General features: G+C 36.4%; 5 protein-coding genes across 5 annotated transcripts; 3 read left to right on the plus strand and 2 right to left on the minus strand.

Annotated features, from left to right (window-relative positions):
• Positions 1-1,241: 1,241 nt before the first annotated feature.
• Positions 1,242-1,721, minus strand: LOC133176800 (histone H2B). Its single transcript, XM_061311870.1, has one exon. The coding sequence runs from the start codon at positions 1,701-1,703 to the stop codon at positions 1,332-1,334; it is 372 nt and encodes a 123-aa protein (XP_061167854.1). The 5' UTR covers positions 1,704-1,721; the 3' UTR covers positions 1,242-1,331.
• A 243-nt stretch (positions 1,722-1,964) lies between these two features.
• Positions 1,965-2,378, plus strand: LOC133176796 (histone H2A-like). Its single transcript, XM_061311865.1, has one exon. It carries the CDS (start codon positions 1,978-1,980, stop codon positions 2,356-2,358), a length of 381 nt encoding a protein of 126 aa, XP_061167849.1. The 5' UTR covers positions 1,965-1,977; the 3' UTR covers positions 2,359-2,378.
• Positions 2,379-12,360: 9,982 nt separating this feature from the next.
• Positions 12,361-12,840, minus strand: LOC133176798 (histone H2B). The gene has a single exon (XM_061311867.1). The coding sequence runs from the start codon at positions 12,820-12,822 to the stop codon at positions 12,451-12,453; it is 372 nt and encodes a 123-aa protein (XP_061167851.1). The 5' UTR covers positions 12,823-12,840; the 3' UTR covers positions 12,361-12,450.
• Positions 12,841-13,083: 243 nt separating this feature from the next.
• On the plus strand, positions 13,084-13,497 carry LOC133176793 (histone H2A-like). Its single transcript, XM_061311863.1, has one exon. The coding sequence runs from the start codon at positions 13,097-13,099 to the stop codon at positions 13,475-13,477; it is 381 nt and encodes a 126-aa protein (XP_061167847.1). The 5' UTR covers positions 13,084-13,096; the 3' UTR covers positions 13,478-13,497.
• A 3,219-nt stretch (positions 13,498-16,716) lies between these two features.
• Positions 16,717-17,375, plus strand: LOC133176791 (histone H1-delta-like). The gene has a single exon (XM_061311861.1). The coding sequence runs from the start codon at positions 16,779-16,781 to the stop codon at positions 17,373-17,375; it is 597 nt and encodes a 198-aa protein (XP_061167845.1). The 5' UTR covers positions 16,717-16,778.
• Positions 17,376-18,781: the final 1,406 nt, after the last annotated feature.

An 18,781-nucleotide genomic window follows, 5' to 3' on the forward strand; every position in this document is an offset into this window, starting at 1 on the left:
AAAGAAAAAAAAAAACCATCAATAAGAATGCATATATATATATATATATATATATATATATATATATATATATATATATGTATGTGTGTGTGTGTGTGTGTGTGTGTGTGTGTATAATTTCATTAATTTCAACAATGATAACTTCACTCTAAATACTGTCTAAATTCACAAATTGAATATGATTTTTGTATTATAATTTATCTGAAGATATAGGCATTCTGCACGTCTTGTTCACCCATCTCCTCTTCAAAGAGAATTCGCATCTCGGTATGAATCAGCTAGACCCAGGCGATAAATTTCACTTTTGTATACATCATCGTTCTCAACAATAACTTTATTATTTGAAAGTCTATATTATATAAGTCAATATTCACTGTTTTGTTACATAAATTAATAACTAAGAATTTTCTTTTTCTTAGGGAATTTTAAGGGATGTTGTTCAATATCCACAATGAACATGGTAAATATTTCATAGCTTGTACTGTTAAATGATACTAGTAAAATCTTAATGCACTTTGTCTACATCTAAAACCTGTATATTAGATTGCCCATATTTCAGATGCACAACTCGTTACGCTATAAATCAATATTATATGCACCAACAGAACCAAAACTAGAATCATTCCAAAAAAAAAAAAAAAAAACAAAACCAAACAAACAAACAAACAAAAAAAAAAAACAAAATGAGTGAGAGAGAGAGAGAGAGAGAGAGAGAGAGAGAGAGAGAGAGAGAGAGAGAGAGAGGAGAAATTAAATTAATCGTGGCTTAACATTGAACTCCTAGGTCCCTCATTTTACACTAATCACTTGTTAGCTGGCTTTCTTTTTTATTTGACTTGAAAAAGTGTGGCTGTGTTGCTTTTAGGCTTAAAATAACATGCCTTTATATAAATTAGAAGGCCTGAACTAAGTTTTTGTATACCATACATGCACTGTTGTGTTATTATAAGGCCTTGTGGGATTTCACTGTCTGTAATTATTTAATGTACACTTAATAGGATGGGCATGCACATGTTGGTTTATTTTTCTGAAGGTGTGTGTGTGTGTGTGTGTGTGTGTGCACACTTTTATTTTTTCCAGTCATAGACTGTACACATTTAAAATCATTAGGGAGAACAGACTAAATCAGGGAAAAAGAAAGAAATGCAAAGTAAAAATATATAGGCTTAGATAGATCTAATATTAAAGAAAAATTACAATAATAAGATAAGCTACACACACACTTAACAAACTACTTCGTTTCTCGACGATGTAATGAAGATATCTTTTCGAAAAATTTGTGTGGCCCTGAAAAGGGCCGTTTATTTTTTTCTGGACTGCAAGTTTGCAGTTTACTTGCTGCTGGTGTACTTGGTGACGGCCTTGGTTCCCTCAGAGACAGCGTGCTTGGCCAATTCACCGGGCAGAAGGAGACGGACAGCAGTCTGGATCTCTCTGCTGGTGATGGTAGATCGCTTGTTGTAGTGAGCGAGACGGGAGGCCTCGGCAGCGATTCTCTCAAAGATGTCGTTGACGAAAGAGTTCATGATGCTCATGGCCTTGCTGGAAACACCAGTGTCTGGGTGAACCTGTTTCAGCACCTTGTAGATGTAAATGGCATAGGATTCCCTCCTCTTCCTGCGTTTTTTCTTGTCCCCAGTTCTCTGGGCCTTGGCCTTGGTGGCTGCTTTCTTAGCTCCTTTAGATCCAACTTTGGGTGGCATGTTTACAGGTTGTATACAAACTGAAAACTATGAATGTCGACTCGCGCCGCGCTGCTTTTATATCGCACGGACGGATAACGGTGGGCAAGTACATTACGGACCCTCGAGAAAACTAGTGTTGTTCGGCGAGCGACAAAGTGTACGAAATACGATCGCGCCGATTGGCTGCACATTTCAATCCGCCCGCGTGTTTAAATAGGGTCGCGAAGGCTGTTGTGAGTTATTCGTTGATTTCATTTCTTGAGCGTCAACTACTCTTATTAACAGATCAAAGATGTCAGGACGTGGTAAAGGAGGCAAAGTGAAGGGAAAGGCCAAGAGCCGATCATCCCGTGCCGGACTTCAGTTCCCCGTGGGTCGTATCCACCGTCTGCTGAGGAAGGGCAACTACGCCGAGAGAGTGGGAGCCGGTGCCCCCGTGTACTTGGCCGCCGTTCTTGAATACTTGGCCGCCGAAGTTTTGGAGTTGGCAGGCAACGCCGCCCGCGACAACAAGAAGACCAGAATCATCCCCCGTCATCTGCAGCTGGCCATCCGTAACGACGAGGAGTTGAACAAACTCCTGTCCGGCGTGACCATCGCCCAGGGTGGTGTTCTGCCCAACATCCAGGCCGTACTCCTCCCCAAGAAGACCCAGAAGTCAGCCAGCAAGTAAAAAGTCTGTACGACTTTGAAATATACCAAACGGCCGTTTTCACGGCCACCCAAATTTTTTAGAAAAGATGCCTCTAATAGCATACGGTTTATCTAAGAAACGAAATGTGTAAACTTTTCAATAAATGAAAACATACAGCACTGCATGCCAAGATATCACATTTTCCCTTGATTTGTAAATAAAATATCTTGTATCTTGTATATATTGCAGCCTTACTTGCGACTCATTTGTCTGACTATAACATTATATATATGATATCACACGTCAATCAAAAAGTTACGACTCATACAAATTTGCTAAGAAATCACAGTAATTTCAGATAATAAATTTTGTCTTGGTGATTTTTTCTTTTAAAATTATCATCAAAGATGCGTGTATCATTTTCCTTAAGACCTAAAGACAAGGAAAATGTAAACAATTCTGCACAATTCAGTGAAAAAAAAAATAATCATGGAAAATGGGTTAAAATAGCTCTCAAATACGTTTTTTTAATATTTATAATGTTTTTTTTTTTAAATGTTTTATATGTACGGCGTGCAAATGAAATATTATGACCCGCTCTCAGCCATATATATACTGTTCATGTCAGAAAAGGTACATTTATGTAGAGTATTTCAACACAATTCGGATTTATAAGTATATAATTGTAAAAACACGCCTCAAAATTATGCATGGTTCATTTCCTGTGGAAATTGCTAGATTTGATGTACGCAGGGATGTTATACGGATAGAGAATAGAAATTTACTATCCAGGAAATCGATCGTTGTTACTGCATTACTATATGTTGTCTTTTGAAAACTATCCCGTGTTCTACAGCTCGATTTCAAACGTGTCCAAAATATATCTCTGAATGTGCTCAGATTAAAAACTTTGAATATTTGCTGTATGAATATAGCTCAGAACGTTGTTCATTATCTTGAAATGAAAATGAATTAATAATAAATACGAAACGTCACGCCTTGTTTCTTTCTTTTTTCATTTTCCCCCTACTACATTCTTCATTTATTTATTTATTTTTAAATAAAATGCAAATAATCATGTACATATGAATATTTGGACAGGCGCAAGGGAACACACTGGCTGAGACAAACATATTATATATCTAGACTAAGGTTTCATTGTTTGTTGTTGTTGTATATTAGTTTATTCAGGATATAACTTTGGGCAATACAGCCCATCAGTTTACAAAAATAACATATAATAACATATATTACAAAATTTAAGACTCTCAGTGAGCCTAAATTGGGGGGTGAAACCCCTGGTCAAGTGTTCCTCAGTCCCACAGTTCCACTCATTTATAGTATACAATAATATATAATGAACAAATGAAGTACAATATAATCATAATTCAAAGTTATAATACAGTATATAGCAATGATGTTTTAATGTACAGACATCTGAAAATATAAACCTTACACAGATAGAAATTAGGTTAACCTGATTGATCTTCGTTACGTAATATTAGGGCATAATGAATATATTTCCCTAAACCAACCAAAGTAGATATGCGGTTGGTACCCAACAATTGGATTAATTTAAAAGTACTTGGCAATTTGTAATAATATTCATTTATATATTTTTTTCTTCAATTTAGATATCTAGGGCATTGAAGAATGAAATGGAATTCGTCTTCTATTTCACGTGTATTACAAACATCGCATAATCTATCCTCTCTACTTTTGCCTTGGTACCTTCCGCATTCTATGTTAAGATAGTGAGACGAAAGTCTAGTGCGGGAAATATGGTTTTTTTTTTTTTTTTGTTTTTGTTTTTTTTTAAATTACTCTGAAAAGGTTTTGTTAAATAGAATTGCATTTTACAGAAGTCAGATTGGACAATATGTTTATATAGAAAGCATTTTGACGAATTATCCATAAATGCAGTGCACTCTTGGAGGTATATATCTAGGATTCTATTTTTATACACGTGCATAAAATGAGCAAAGTTTATTGCTTGCTGTTTTATCCAAAATTCTCCCAGACCCAATCTAAATAGTTCAAGTTTTACATCAGGCGCCCAGTTTATACTTGTTCCCGACCCATTTTCTGCATCATATCGCAGGTATTCATAAGAAGATTTTTAAATGCAGTTTTCTGTTTTTAATAATTTACACCAGAATTTCATAATTTTCAATTTCCTTTGTATAATAAGTGGATATCGTCCCAATTCTCTATGAATCATATAATTGCATACATTGCGCCTAACACCGAGGGTAATTTTACAAAAGGATAAATGCAGTCTTTCAATTTCCGGAGATTTATGAAAACCCCAGATTTCGCTTCCATACGAGATAACACTTCCAACATATGTATCAAAGAGTTGACATCGGGTTTCGACGTTGAATTCAAATTTCTGTATATTACGGTTTAAACCAGATAGTGCTTTTTGACCTTGTTCAGCTAATTTCTTTTGCGTACCATTGAATTTACCGTTATAATTTAAATATAATCCTAGGTAATTAAAAGAGTCGACAATTTCCAAAATTTCATTGTTATATGTCCATGAAAAATTTACGCATCCTCCTTTTCTGAATACTAAAATTTTGGGTTTTTTTTTCAGTGTTAACAGTCAAATTCCACGAGGTAACATATCCATGTAACGCGTCAAGCATATACTGTAATTCTTCGGGTGAGTTAGCGAATATTACGGTGTCATCTGCGAACATCAAAACAAACAGATTTAAACAGAAAAATTCAAAATATAAATAAATTAATTGTGAAAAATAGTTTAAATTTCATTATTTTCAATCTGTCGGTTGCACTTCTATACTGCCTAAATAGGAAGGTATGATACAATACAGAGTCTGTGTGGGTTTCTCACAGTTTTAGGGCAAACTGAGGATATTCACAGGACGGAGAGATCCAGTTGGCATTTTTAAACGTGTCTAGGAAAAGTTTAAGATAAATCATCACTGAAATTTGTCTTTTCAAGCAAAATTTTCAACTTGAATCGTAACGTGAAATTCAGACATGCGAGTTTGGAGGCCTATTTTCTTGATTTTGAACACTACAAAGAGAACAATCTAAAAATGTAAATAGATAGAATGATAGAGAGGAATGTAGAGGTTGGGACTATGCTCATATTTTGTGATAGAGACCCTTCGTTGAGCTGCAGCGCGGATGCAAATACCCACATTGAAACACACATGCACGAACAAAAACACGTACGTCTCGACACACTGGATGTTTTCTAGGCGGTCCGCGCTCAGTGTAAACAAAAACAGCAAGTGCGTGTGACCCAAGTATTCCAGTGTTCACTGTTCCCGAGAAGTAAGTCGTCGTTTTACTCTCCTAAGTAGCCATGGCCGATACTGCTGCACCAGCAAAGTCCCCAGCCAAGAAGAAGGCCGCAAAGCCTAAGGTGCCTGCTGCACATCCTAAGTACATTGACATGATTAGCGCCGCCGTTGCATCTCTGAAAGAACGCGGTGGCTCATCCAGACAGGCCATTCTCAAGTACATCATGGCCAACTACAAAGTGGGCAACGATGTAAACTCTATCAACGCCCACCTGAAAATGGCCCTGAAGAACGGTGTTAAGAAAGGTGCTCTGAAGCAAGCAAAGGGTACTGGCGCTAGTGGCTCCTTCAAACTTGGAGACAAACCCAAGACCGAGAAGAAACCTAAAGCCAAAAAGGTTGCCAAGCCCAAGGCAGCCAAGCCCAAGAAGGCCGCCGCCAAGCCCAAGAAGCCTGCCGGAGAGAAGAAGGCCAAGACTCCCAAGAAGAAGACAGCAGCCAAGAAACCAGCCGGACCCAAGAAGACCAAGTCCCCCAAGAAAAAGGCAGCCCCCAAGTCTCCAAAGAAGGCAGCAGCTAAGCCCAAGAAAGCCAAGACTCCCAAGAAGGCAGCAGCCAAGAAAACCAAGACTCCCAAGAAGGCAGTCGCCAAGAAATAAGCAGTCTTTGCATTCCAGACAGACTGTCCACTTAAAAAAAAAAGCCCTTTTCAGGGCTACCCACATTTTTAGAAAAGATACCTCAATTACAGTCGTTGATGAAAAGTCTGCATGTTTGCCTCTGTCCCCCCCCCCCCCCCCCTCCTCTCTCTTTTTGTCTCACATTGTAATAAGGCTGTGCTGAAAATGTAAAATTAGGAAATTTTGTTGCGATTTCTAAATCAATAAAATTAAAGTATTAGAAATGAAATACAACACTGCCTAAGGGTAAAGTAAAATTATATGATCATAGTAATATTTTTAAAGTACAAGAAATTGGAAAATGATATCTCCCCCTCTCCCCCCCCCCCCCCCAAAAAAAAAGTTATGCTCACATACAACATTAATAATGGAGGAGCGAAGTCAGTAATTGAAATGAATGACAATAAACAGGGGATGTGAAAGTGTGTATATGAAATTTTGAAGTATGATAGACCATTTTATCACACAAAAACACTGGTTCAAAATTCAGTGTTAAGTACACAAGTTTTATGATCAGATATTTTGAATTTGTCTGTTTTATTTCCTAACTATCAAGCCATACACAAAATGAAATGGCACATACTCTGGTACTCTGAGATAAATTTGTAAGGTAGTGACTATTGATGCAACTTCTGTGTAACCCGTACATGACCAAAGAATTCTTGAAAGCAAAACCACTTGCATACCAGTGCTTATTATTACATGATACATCACTTTGACATATTTTAATTTACAGAATCAGTTTTTTTGAGCTAAAATTTCTTTGACCCTTCGGACTTGTTTTGACAGGACTTGATGTGTTGACAAGATAAGTTCTTGAAATATCTTAAATCAAATGAGACAAACACAAACAACACAATGAAAGAAAAAAAAATCAGGTCCTTAAAGAGAGCAAAGCAATGTTGGGCTGATTTACAAGTGTTATGACACCCACCAAACACTGGGCAATGTATATAGAATTAAAAAAAAATAATAAAATAAATAAATATATGGTAATATCCTTTTATACATTTATACATTTGCATGGCTTTGTATACTAGGGAAGGCTTTGAAATCCAACAATCTTACAGATAAATAAAAGAAAATAAAAAATAATAATAATAATAACAATTAAATAGATACATAAAATGACAAAAAAAAAAACAAACAAAACAAAAGAAAAACAAGGGATAAATCATTACGATTGTTAACATTATTACTGTGATTGTTTTTATCTCTTCATTCAATGGATCCTTATTATCAGAATTATATAATTTTAACCAAATAACCTAGATTTAAACCCAAGTACAAAATCTGTGCAGAAAGGTGGATTGAAATGATTCCAGCTAAGACCAATCGAAGCACAATGTGCCCGACTAATCACAAGGCGTCTTTCTTAACTCCGGAACCAATCGCAAACATCCTTACTTCGTGCGCGCTGATTTCGAAGTTTGATCAAATATTCACGAGCCACAGGACCGTATAAAACTATAGTAAACACACGATCTCGTCATTCATTTTATCTGAACTCAGAGAAGATGGCACGTACCAAGCAGACTGCAAGAAAATCTACTGGAGGCAAGGCCCCACGAAAACAGCTGGCTACCAAGGCAGCCCGTAAAAGCGCACCAGCCACCGGTGGCGTTAAGAAGCCTCACAGATACAGGCCAGGAACTGTCGCTCTCCGTGAGATCAGGAGATACCAGAAGAGCACCGAATTGCTCATCAGGAAACTCCCATTCCAGCGACTTGTCCGTGAAATCGCTCAGGATTTCAAGACCGATCTGCGTTTCCAGAGCTCTGCCGTCATGGCCCTCCAGGAAGCCAGTGAGGCCTACCTTGTCGGACTCTTTGAGGATACTAACTTGTGTGCTATCCACGCTAAGAGAGTAACCATCATGCCAAAGGACATCCAGCTTGCCAGACGTATCCGTGGCGAACGAGCTTAAACATATTCTTGTTTCAGACAAAACACAAAACGGCCGTTTTCACGGCCACCAAAATATTTAGAAAAGATGCCTTCATGTTACAGCGCTCAAGAAACGTAATACACAAAATTAAAACACAAGGCCACATGATAAATGTTAGATCAAATTTGGAGTAGGAAAGTGTCATATATACTGGCATAAACGCATCTAAACTATTATTTATACATATGCAAGAAAACAACAGATGTGATCGTATTGAGTGTTAAGTAGCCTATATACTGGCATAATTGTGACATCTTACACTCTATCATTACTTATATACAAGACGAAACTATAACAATAAGTTTAAAATGAATGTCACGGACAATTCGAAAATGAATAAAACACTTGCAATTATAACGTACAAAACAGAACAATTATTTTCTAATTTAGAGTCCTTAACAGACAAGTATGAAATTATTACAATAATAAGAAAAAGGTATGCCAATGGATAGTATAACAATTTGTAAATGACATTGTTCATTTCAACAATAATATTGTACTATTTCAGTTAAAGGGAATACTATAGATAAAAGTGTATCGGCTACTACAACATGTTATCATTTACGAACACGTATCCAAACATATGCCAAAAGCACAACCATTAGAAGAAAATAGTAATTCTAATAAAGCAGAATCTCGTTCAGCACGAGCTGCACATGTGTCTGTCGTGGGCAATGTAAATACACAGTATATACCATCAATTTCACAAGAGAGAGAGAAAGAGTAAACGTTTACTTTATGAATACTGAATCAAATGACATATTAAAGAGGTGAGAACCTCGTTAGTGGTTAATACTTGCGTGCAAAACCTTTTGCATTGTGCCAAAATAGGTACAAATGAAAATAAATGATAAAAATATTCATTTAAAAAGAAAGGAATCACAGATTTAAAAACAGGAACTGCGCACGTAGTTCTAACCATGTATTTTTATTCGAATTTATTAGAAATGGGTATAAAATTAAAAAAAATATATATATATTCATTTAAAAAGAAAGAAAACACAGATTTAAATACAGGTACTGTGCACGTAGTTCTAACCATGTATATTTATTCGAATTTATTAGAAATGGGTATAAAATTTTAACATTCTAAAATATTGACCTACTGAATTGAGATAACAGGATTAGAAACAGCTCAAGGGTACATCAATAGAAAAAAAAAAAAAAATGTAAACAAGAACAAGCAAGGCGCGCAGAGCGGGAACCAATCAGACTGTTCCTTACTGTGTGCCTTCGTTGCACTGCCGAAGTTTTCAAGATACAAGTGCCTCTAGCGCGTCGTCGAACAGCGCTATATATATCGCTATCCCGTCTGTCTAGCGTCATTTCAGAAGTTTAATCTACTGAGAACTGAATTATGTCTGGACGTGGTAAAGGAGGAAAAGGTCTTGGAAAGGGGGGCGCCAAGCGTCACAGGAAGGTCCTGAGAGATAACATCCAGGGTATCACCAAACCCGCCATCCGTCGTCTTGCACGCAGAGGTGGAGTCAAACGTATCTCTGGACTCATCTACGAGGAGACCCGTGGTGTCTTGAAAGTTTTCCTTGAGAACGTCATTCGTGATGCTGTCACCTACACAGAGCACGCCAAGAGGAAGACTGTCACAGCCATGGACGTTGTCTATGCACTGAAGAGACAAGGACGTACCCTTTACGGATTCGGTGGTTAGATACCCCCTACCATCGCTTACAAGCGTAACAACAAACGGCCGTTTTCACGGCCACCCAAATTTTTAGAAAAGATGCCTCTGAGCAGACGTGTAAAAGAAACGAATGTGTGTGGGTTTTTTTTTTAATCATATTTCTACATAATGTCTGAGTCACTGGAAAAAAAGCATATTATTCGGCTACCCATTCAGTATTTATACAAAGGGTAGGGCAGAGCAAATACTTTACACAGTATTCAAATTATGATTGAATGACATAAGCTTCGTTAAATCTGGTAAAACTTACAATTGTAATAAATAACATGCATACTGTAACAGTATACTGAGTGAGACACGTCGAGGGAGGTGAATATCTAAATACTAGTCCTGTAACACAATTTTTACATGTAACATTGTGTGTAGGCTACATAACTTCTGCAGTCAAATTGTGCTGCACAAGGTAGCAAGAGTTATCTTTCTTGTTATATGCCTTGATTTTGCTTTAAACTCAACTCTATCAACAATTAAAATATGAATTCACACAGCTGATTTTATGTTATTGTTTCATGATTCACATTGTAACATTTGGGTCCCAACATCGGCATCACATGAAATGAATAGTAGGTTAATAAAATTTAATACACAAAATAAGGGTTCATACATTTTTTTTTTTTTTAACATTCATCTCCAGAATAAAGTATCAACTCATAGTTGCATGTTATATTTCATCATTCCATTACCATATAAATAACATTCATATCAAAATATGTCCCATAACTAGCAGTGTGTGCAATGAATGTATCTTGCTCCAGAGCTGTGCAAAACAAACAAAACACACACACTTGCACAAAACAAAACCTTAACTATTATAGGAGATTGTTCTGAATATCTTATCTGCAAAACATGAAAAACTCAATCAACTTGAAGATGCAAGTTCTTGGGATGAAGTTTATTGGATGACATGTTTATTGTACATATTTCCAGTACTTTATGTGTAATGTTTTTAATAAAGGATATTCACAATGCAAAATGTTCAATGAGATGTTGGTAGATGTAATTACAATATTTTGGTGATAAAGATATCTGCTATAATCTTTATGTTTGAAAACATCACACATTCCTTGATAGAAGTATACCATCATTACAATATTATATCTGATTCAATAGGTTATTTAAGAAAAGTTTTGAAAGTTAATGAATTTATGTTTTTATACATCTCACCTTAACATATTTCAATGACATATGGAAAAAGAAAAAAAAAAACCATCAATAAGAATGCATATATATATATATATATATATATATATATATATATATATATATATATGTATGTGTGTGTGTGTGTGTGTGTGTGTGTGTGTATAATTTCATTAATTTCAACAATGATAACTTCACTCTAAATACTGTCTAAATTCACAAATTGAATATGATTTTTGTATTATAATTTATCTGAAGATATAGGCATTCTGCACGTCTTGTTCACCCATCTCCTCTTCAAAGAGAATTCGCATCTCGGTATGAATCAGCTAGACCCAGGCGATAAATTTCACTTTTGTATACATCATCGTTCTCAACAATAACTTTATTATTTGAAAGTCTATATTATATAAGTCAATATTCACTGTTTTGTTACATAAATTAATAACTAAGAATTTTCTTTTTCTTAGGGAATTTTAAGGGATGTTGTTCAATATCCACAATGAACATGGTAAATATTTCATAGCTTGTACTGTTAAATGATACTAGTAAAATCTTAATGCACTTTGTCTACATCTAAAACCTGTATATTAGATTGCCCATATTTCAGATGCACAACTCGTTACGCTATAAATCAATATTATATGCACCAACAGAACCAAAACTAGAATCATTCCAAAAAAAAAAAAAAAAAACAAAACCAAACAAACAAACAAACAAAAAAAAAAAACAAAATGAGTGAGAGAGAGAGAGAGAGAGAGAGAGAGAGAGAGAGAGAGAGAGAGAGAGAGAGAGGAGAAATTAAATTAATCGTGGCTTAACATTGAACTCCTAGGTCCCTCATTTTACACTAATCACTTGTTAGCTGGCTTTCTTTTTTATTTGACTTGAAAAAGTGTGGCTGTGTTGCTTTTAGGCTTAAAATAACATGCCTTTATATAAATTAGAAGGCCTGAACTAAGTTTTTGTATACCATACATGCACTGTTGTGTTATTATAAGGCCTTGTGGGATTTCACTGTCTGTAATTATTTAATGTACACTTAATAGGATGGGCATGCACATGTTGGTTTATTTTTCTGAAGGTGTGTGTGTGTGTGTGTGTGTGTGTGCACACTTTTATTTTTTCCAGTCATAGACTGTACACATTTAAAATCATTAGGGAGAACAGACTAAATCAGGGAAAAAGAAAGAAATGCAAAGTAAAAATATATAGGCTTAGATAGATCTAATATTAAAGAAAAATTACAATAATAAGATAAGCTACACACACACTTAACAAACTACTTCGTTTCTCGACGATGTAATGAAGATATCTTTTCGAAAAATTTGTGTGGCCCTGAAAAGGGCCGTTTATTTTTTTCTGGACTGCAAGTTTGCAGTTTACTTGCTGCTGGTGTACTTGGTGACGGCCTTGGTTCCCTCAGAGACAGCGTGCTTGGCCAATTCACCGGGCAGAAGGAGACGGACAGCAGTCTGGATCTCTCTGCTGGTGATGGTAGATCGCTTGTTGTAGTGAGCGAGACGGGAGGCCTCGGCAGCGATTCTCTCAAAGATGTCGTTGACGAAAGAGTTCATGATGCTCATGGCCTTGCTGGAAACACCAGTGTCTGGGTGAACCTGTTTCAGCACCTTGTAGATGTAAATGGCATAGGATTCCCTCCTCTTCCTGCGTTTTTTCTTGTCCCCAGTTCTCTGGGCCTTGGCCTTGGTGGCTGCTTTCTTAGCTCCTTTAGATCCAACTTTGGGTGGCATGTTTACAGGTTGTATACAAACTGAAAACTATGAATGTCGACTCGCGCCGCGCTGCTTTTATATCGCACGGACGGATAACGGTGGGCAAGTACATTACGGACCCTCGAGAAAACTAGTGTTGTTCGGCGAGCGACAAAGTGTACGAAATACGATCGCGCCGATTGGCTGCACATTTCAATCCGCCCGCGTGTTTAAATAGGGTCGCGAAGGCTGTTGTGAGTTATTCGTTGATTTCATTTCTTGAGCGTCAACTACTCTTATTAACAGATCAAAGATGTCAGGACGTGGTAAAGGAGGCAAAGTGAAGGGAAAGGCCAAGAGCCGATCATCCCGTGCCGGACTTCAGTTCCCCGTGGGTCGTATCCACCGTCTGCTGAGGAAGGGCAACTACGCCGAGAGAGTGGGAGCCGGTGCCCCCGTGTACTTGGCCGCCGTTCTTGAATACTTGGCCGCCGAAGTTTTGGAGTTGGCAGGCAACGCCGCCCGCGACAACAAGAAGACCAGAATCATCCCCCGTCATCTGCAGCTGGCCATCCGTAACGACGAGGAGTTGAACAAACTCCTGTCCGGCGTGACCATCGCCCAGGGTGGTGTTCTGCCCAACATCCAGGCCGTACTCCTCCCCAAGAAGACCCAGAAGTCAGCCAGCAAGTAAAAAGTCTGTACGACTTTGAAATATACCAAACGGCCGTTTTCACGGCCACCCAAATTTTTTAGAAAAGATGCCTCTAATAGCATACGGTTTATCTAAGAAACGAAATGTGTAAACTTTTCAATAAATGAAAACATACAGCACTGCATGCCAAGATATCACATTTTCCCTTGATTTGTAAATAAAATATCTTGTATCTTGTATATATTGCAGCCTTACTTGCGACTCATTTGTCTGACTATAACATTATATATATGATATCACACGTCAATCAAAAAGTTACGACTCATACAAATTTGCTAAGAAATCACAGTAATTTCAGATAATAAATTTTGTCTTGGTGATTTTTTCTTTTAAAATTATCATCAAAGATGCGTGTATCATTTTCCTTAAGACCTAAAGACAAGGAAAATGTAAACAATTCTGCACAATTCAGTGAAAAAAAAAATAATCATGGAAAATGGGTTAAAATAGCTCTCAAATACGTTTTTTTAATATTTATAATGTTTTTTTTTTTAAATGTTTTATATGTACGGCGTGCAAATGAAATATTATGACCCGCTCTCAGCCATATATATACTGTTCATGTCAGAAAAGGTACATTTATGTAGAGTATTTCAACACAATTCGGATTTATAAGTATATAATTGTAAAAACACGCCTCAAAATTATGCATGGTTCATTTCCTGTGGAAATTGCTAGATTTGATGTACGCAGGGATGTTATACGGATAGAGAATAGAAATTTACTATCCAGGAAATCGATCGTTGTTACTGCATTACTATATGTTGTCTTTTGAAAACTATCCCGTGTTCTACAGCTCGATTTCAAACGTGTCCAAAATATATCTCTGAATGTGCTCAGATTAAAAACTTTGAATATTTGCTGTATGAATATAGCTCAGAACGTTGTTCATTATCTTGAAATGAAAATGAATTAATAATAAATACGAAACGTCACGCCTTGTTTCTTTCTTTTTTCATTTTCCCCCTACTACATTCTTCATTTATTTATTTATTTTTAAATAAAATGCAAATAATCATGTACATATGAATATTTGGACAGGCGCAAGGGAACACACTGGCTGAGACAAACATATTATATATCTAGACTAAGGTTTCATTGTTTGTTGTTGTTGTATATTAGTTTATTCAGGATATAACTTTGGGCAATACAGCCCATCAGTTTACAAAAATAACATATAATAACATATATTACAAAATTTAAGACTCTCAGTGAGCCTAAATTGGGGGGTGAAACCCCTGGTCAAGTGTTCCTCAGTCCCACAGTTCCACTCATTTATAGTATACAATAATATATAATGAACAAATGAAGTACAATATAATCATAATTCAAAGTTATAATACAGTATATAGCAATGATGTTTTAATGTACAGACATCTGAAAATATAAACCTTACACAGATAGAAATTAGGTTAACCTGATTGATCTTCGTTACGTAATATTAGGGCATAATGAATATATTTCCCTAAACCAACCAAAGTAGATATGCGGTTGGTACCCAACAATTGGATTAATTTAAAAGTACTTGGCAATTTGTAATAATATTCATTTATATATTTTTTTCTTCAATTTAGATATCTAGGGCATTGAAGAATGAAATGGAATTCGTCTTCTATTTCACGTGTATTACAAACATCGCATAATCTATCCTCTCTACTTTTGCCTTGGTACCTTCCGCATTCTATGTTAAGATAGTGAGACGAAAGTCTAGTGCGGGAAATATGGTTTTTTTTTTTTTTTTGTTTTTGTTTTTTTTTAAATTACTCTGAAAAGGTTTTGTTAAATAGAATTGCATTTTACAGAAGTCAGATTGGACAATATGTTTATATAGAAAGCATTTTGACGAATTATCCATAAATGCAGTGCACTCTTGGAGGTATATATCTAGGATTCTATTTTTATACACGTGCATAAAATGAGCAAAGTTTATTGCTTGCTGTTTTATCCAAAATTCTCCCAGACCCAATCTAAATAGTTCAAGTTTTACATCAGGCGCCCAGTTTATACTTGTTCCCGACCCATTTTCTGCATCATATCGCAGGTATTCATAAGAAGATTTTTAAATGCAGTTTTCTGTTTTTAATAATTTACACCAGAATTTCATAATTTTCAATTTCCTTTGTATAATAAGTGGATATCGTCCCAATTCTCTATGAATCATATAATTGCATACATTGCGCCTAACACCGAGGGTAATTTTACAAAAGGATAAATGCAGTCTTTCAATTTCCGGAGATTTATGAAAACCCCAGATTTCGCTTCCATACGAGATAACACTTCCAACATATGTATCAAAGAGTTGACATCGGGTTTCGACGTTGAATTCAAATTTCTGTATATTACGGTTTAAACCAGATAGTGCTTTTTGACCTTGTTCAGCTAATTTCTTTTGCGTACCATTGAATTTACCGTTATAATTTAAATATAATCCTAGGTAATTAAAAGAGTCGACAATTTCCAAAATTTCATTGTTATATGTCCATGAAAAATTTACGCATCCTCCTTTTCTGAATACTAAAATTTTGGGTTTTTTTTTCAGTGTTAACAGTCAAATTCCACGAGGTAACATATCCATGTAACGCGTCAAGCATATACTGTAATTCTTCGGGTGAGTTAGCGAATATTACGGTGTCATCTGCGAACATCAAAACAAACAGATTTAAACAGAAAAATTCAAAATATAAATAAATTAATTGTGAAAAATAGTTTAAATTTCATTATTTTCAATCTGTCGGTTGCACTTCTATACTGCCTAAATAGGAAGGTATGATACAATACAGAGTCTGTGTGGGTTTCTCACAGTTTTAGGGCAAACTGAGGATATTCACAGGACGGAGAGATCCAGTTGGCATTTTTAAACGTGTCTAGGAAAAGTTTAAGATAAATCATCACTGAAATTTGTCTTTTCAAGCAAAATTTTCAACTTGAATCGTAACGTGAAATTCAGACATGCGAGTTTGGAGGCCTATTTTCTTGATTTTGAACACTACAAAGAGAACAATCTAAAAATGTAAATAGATAGAATGATAGAGAGGAATGTAGAGGTTGGGACTATGCTCATATTTTGTGATAGAGACCCTTCGTTGAGCTGCAGCGCGGATGCAAATACCCACATTGAAACACACATGCACGAACAAAAACACGTACGTCTCGACACACTGGATGTTTTCTAGGCGGTCCGCGCTCAGTGTAAACAAAAACAGCAAGTGCGTGTGACCCAAGTATTCCAGTGTTCACTGTTCCCGAGAAGTAAGTCGTCGTTTTACTCTCCTAAGTAGCCATGGCCGATACTGCTGCACCAGCAAAGTCCCCAGCCAAGAAGAAGGCCGCAAAGCCTAAGGTGCCTGCTGCACATCCTAAGTACATTGACATGATTAGCGCCGCCGTTGCATCTCTGAAAGAACGCGGTGGCTCATCCAGACAGGCCATTCTCAAGTACATCATGGCCAACTACAAAGTGGGCAACGATGTAAACTCTATCAACGCCCACCTGAAAATGGCCCTGAAGAACGGTGTTAAGAAAGGTGCTCTGAAGCAAGCAAAGGGTACTGGCGCTAGTGGCTCCTTCAAACTTGGAGACAAACCCAAGACCGAGAAGAAACCTAAAGCCAAAAAGGTTGCCAAGCCCAAGGCAGCCAAGCCCAAGAAGGCCGCCGCCAAGCCCAAGAAGCCTGCCGGAGAGAAGAAGGCCAAGACTCCCAAGAAGAAGACAGCAGCCAAGAAACCAGCCGGACCCAAGAAGACCAAGTCCCCCAAGAAAAAGGCAGCCCCCAAGTCTCCAAAGAAGGCAGCAGCTAAGCCCAAGAAAGCCAAGACTCCCAAGAAGGCAGCAGCCAAGAAAACCAAGACTCCCAAGAAGGCAGTCGCCAAGAAATAAGCAGTCTTTGCATTCCAGACAGACTGTCCACTTAAAAAAAAAAGCCCTTTTCAGGGCTACCCACATTTTTAGAAAAGATACCTCAATTACAGTCGTTGATGAAAAGTCTGCATGTTTGCCTCTGTCCCCCCCCCCCCCCCCCTCCTCTCTCTTTTTGTCTCACATTGTAATAAGGCTGTGCTGAAAATGTAAAATTAGGAAATTTTGTTGCGATTTCTAAATCAATAAAATTAAAGTATTAGAAATGAAATACAACACTGCCTAAGGGTAAAGTAAAATTATATGATCATAGTAATATTTTTAAAGTACAAGAAATTGGAAAATGATATCTCCCCCTCTCCCCCCCCCCCCCCCAAAAAAAAAGTTATGCTCACATACAACATTAATAATGGAGGAGCGAAGTCAGTAATTGAAATGAATGACAATAAACAGGGGATGTGAAAGTGTGTATATGAAATTTTGAAGTATGATAGACCATTTTATCACACAAAAACACTGGTTCAAAATTCAGTGTTAAGTACACAAGTTTTATGATCAGATATTTTGAATTTGTCTGTTTTATTTCCTAACTATCAAGCCATACACAAAATGAAATGGCACATACTCTGGTACTCTGAGATAAATTTGTAAGGTAGTGACTATTGATGCAACTTCTGTGTAACCCGTACATGACCAAAGAATTCTTGAAAGCAAAACCACTTGCATACCAGTGCTTATTATTACATGATACATCACTTTGACATATTTTAATTTACAGAATCAGTTTTTTTGAGCTAAAATTTCTTTGACCCTTCGGACTTGTTTTGACAGGACTTGATGTGTTGACAAGATAAGTTCTTGAAATATCTTAAATCAAATGAGACAAACACAAACAACACAATGAAAGAAAAAAAAATCAGGTCCTTAAAGAGAGCAAAGCAATGTTGGGCTGATTTACAAGTGTTATGACACCCACCAAACACTGGGCAATGTATATAGAATTAAAAAAAAATAATAAAATAAATAAATATATGGTAATATCCTTTTATACATTTATACATTTGCATGGCTTTGTATACTAGGGAAGGCTTTGAAATCCAACAATCTTACAGATAAATAAAAGAAAATAAAAAATAATAATAATAATAACAATTAAATAGATACATAAAATGACAAAAAAAAAAACAAACAAAACAAAAGAAAAACAAGGGATAAATCATTACGATTGTTAACATTATTACTGTGATTGTTTTTATCTCTTCATTCAATGGATCCTTATTATCAGAATTATATAATTTTAACCAAATAACCTAGATTTAAACCCAAGTACAAAATCTGTGCAGAAAGGTGGATTGAAATGATTCCAGCTAAGACCAATCGAAGCACAATGTGCCCGACTAATCACAAGGCGTCTTTCTTAACTCCGG

The sequence above is a fragment of the Saccostrea echinata genome, unplaced genomic scaffold (assembly GCF_033153115.1).
Source record: "Saccostrea echinata isolate AGI-Se365-2 ecotype Australia unplaced genomic scaffold, CSIRO_AGI_Sech_v1 ptg000081l, whole genome shotgun sequence".
NCBI classification, from domain to species: Eukaryota; Metazoa; Mollusca; class Bivalvia; order Ostreida; family Ostreidae; genus Saccostrea; species Saccostrea echinata.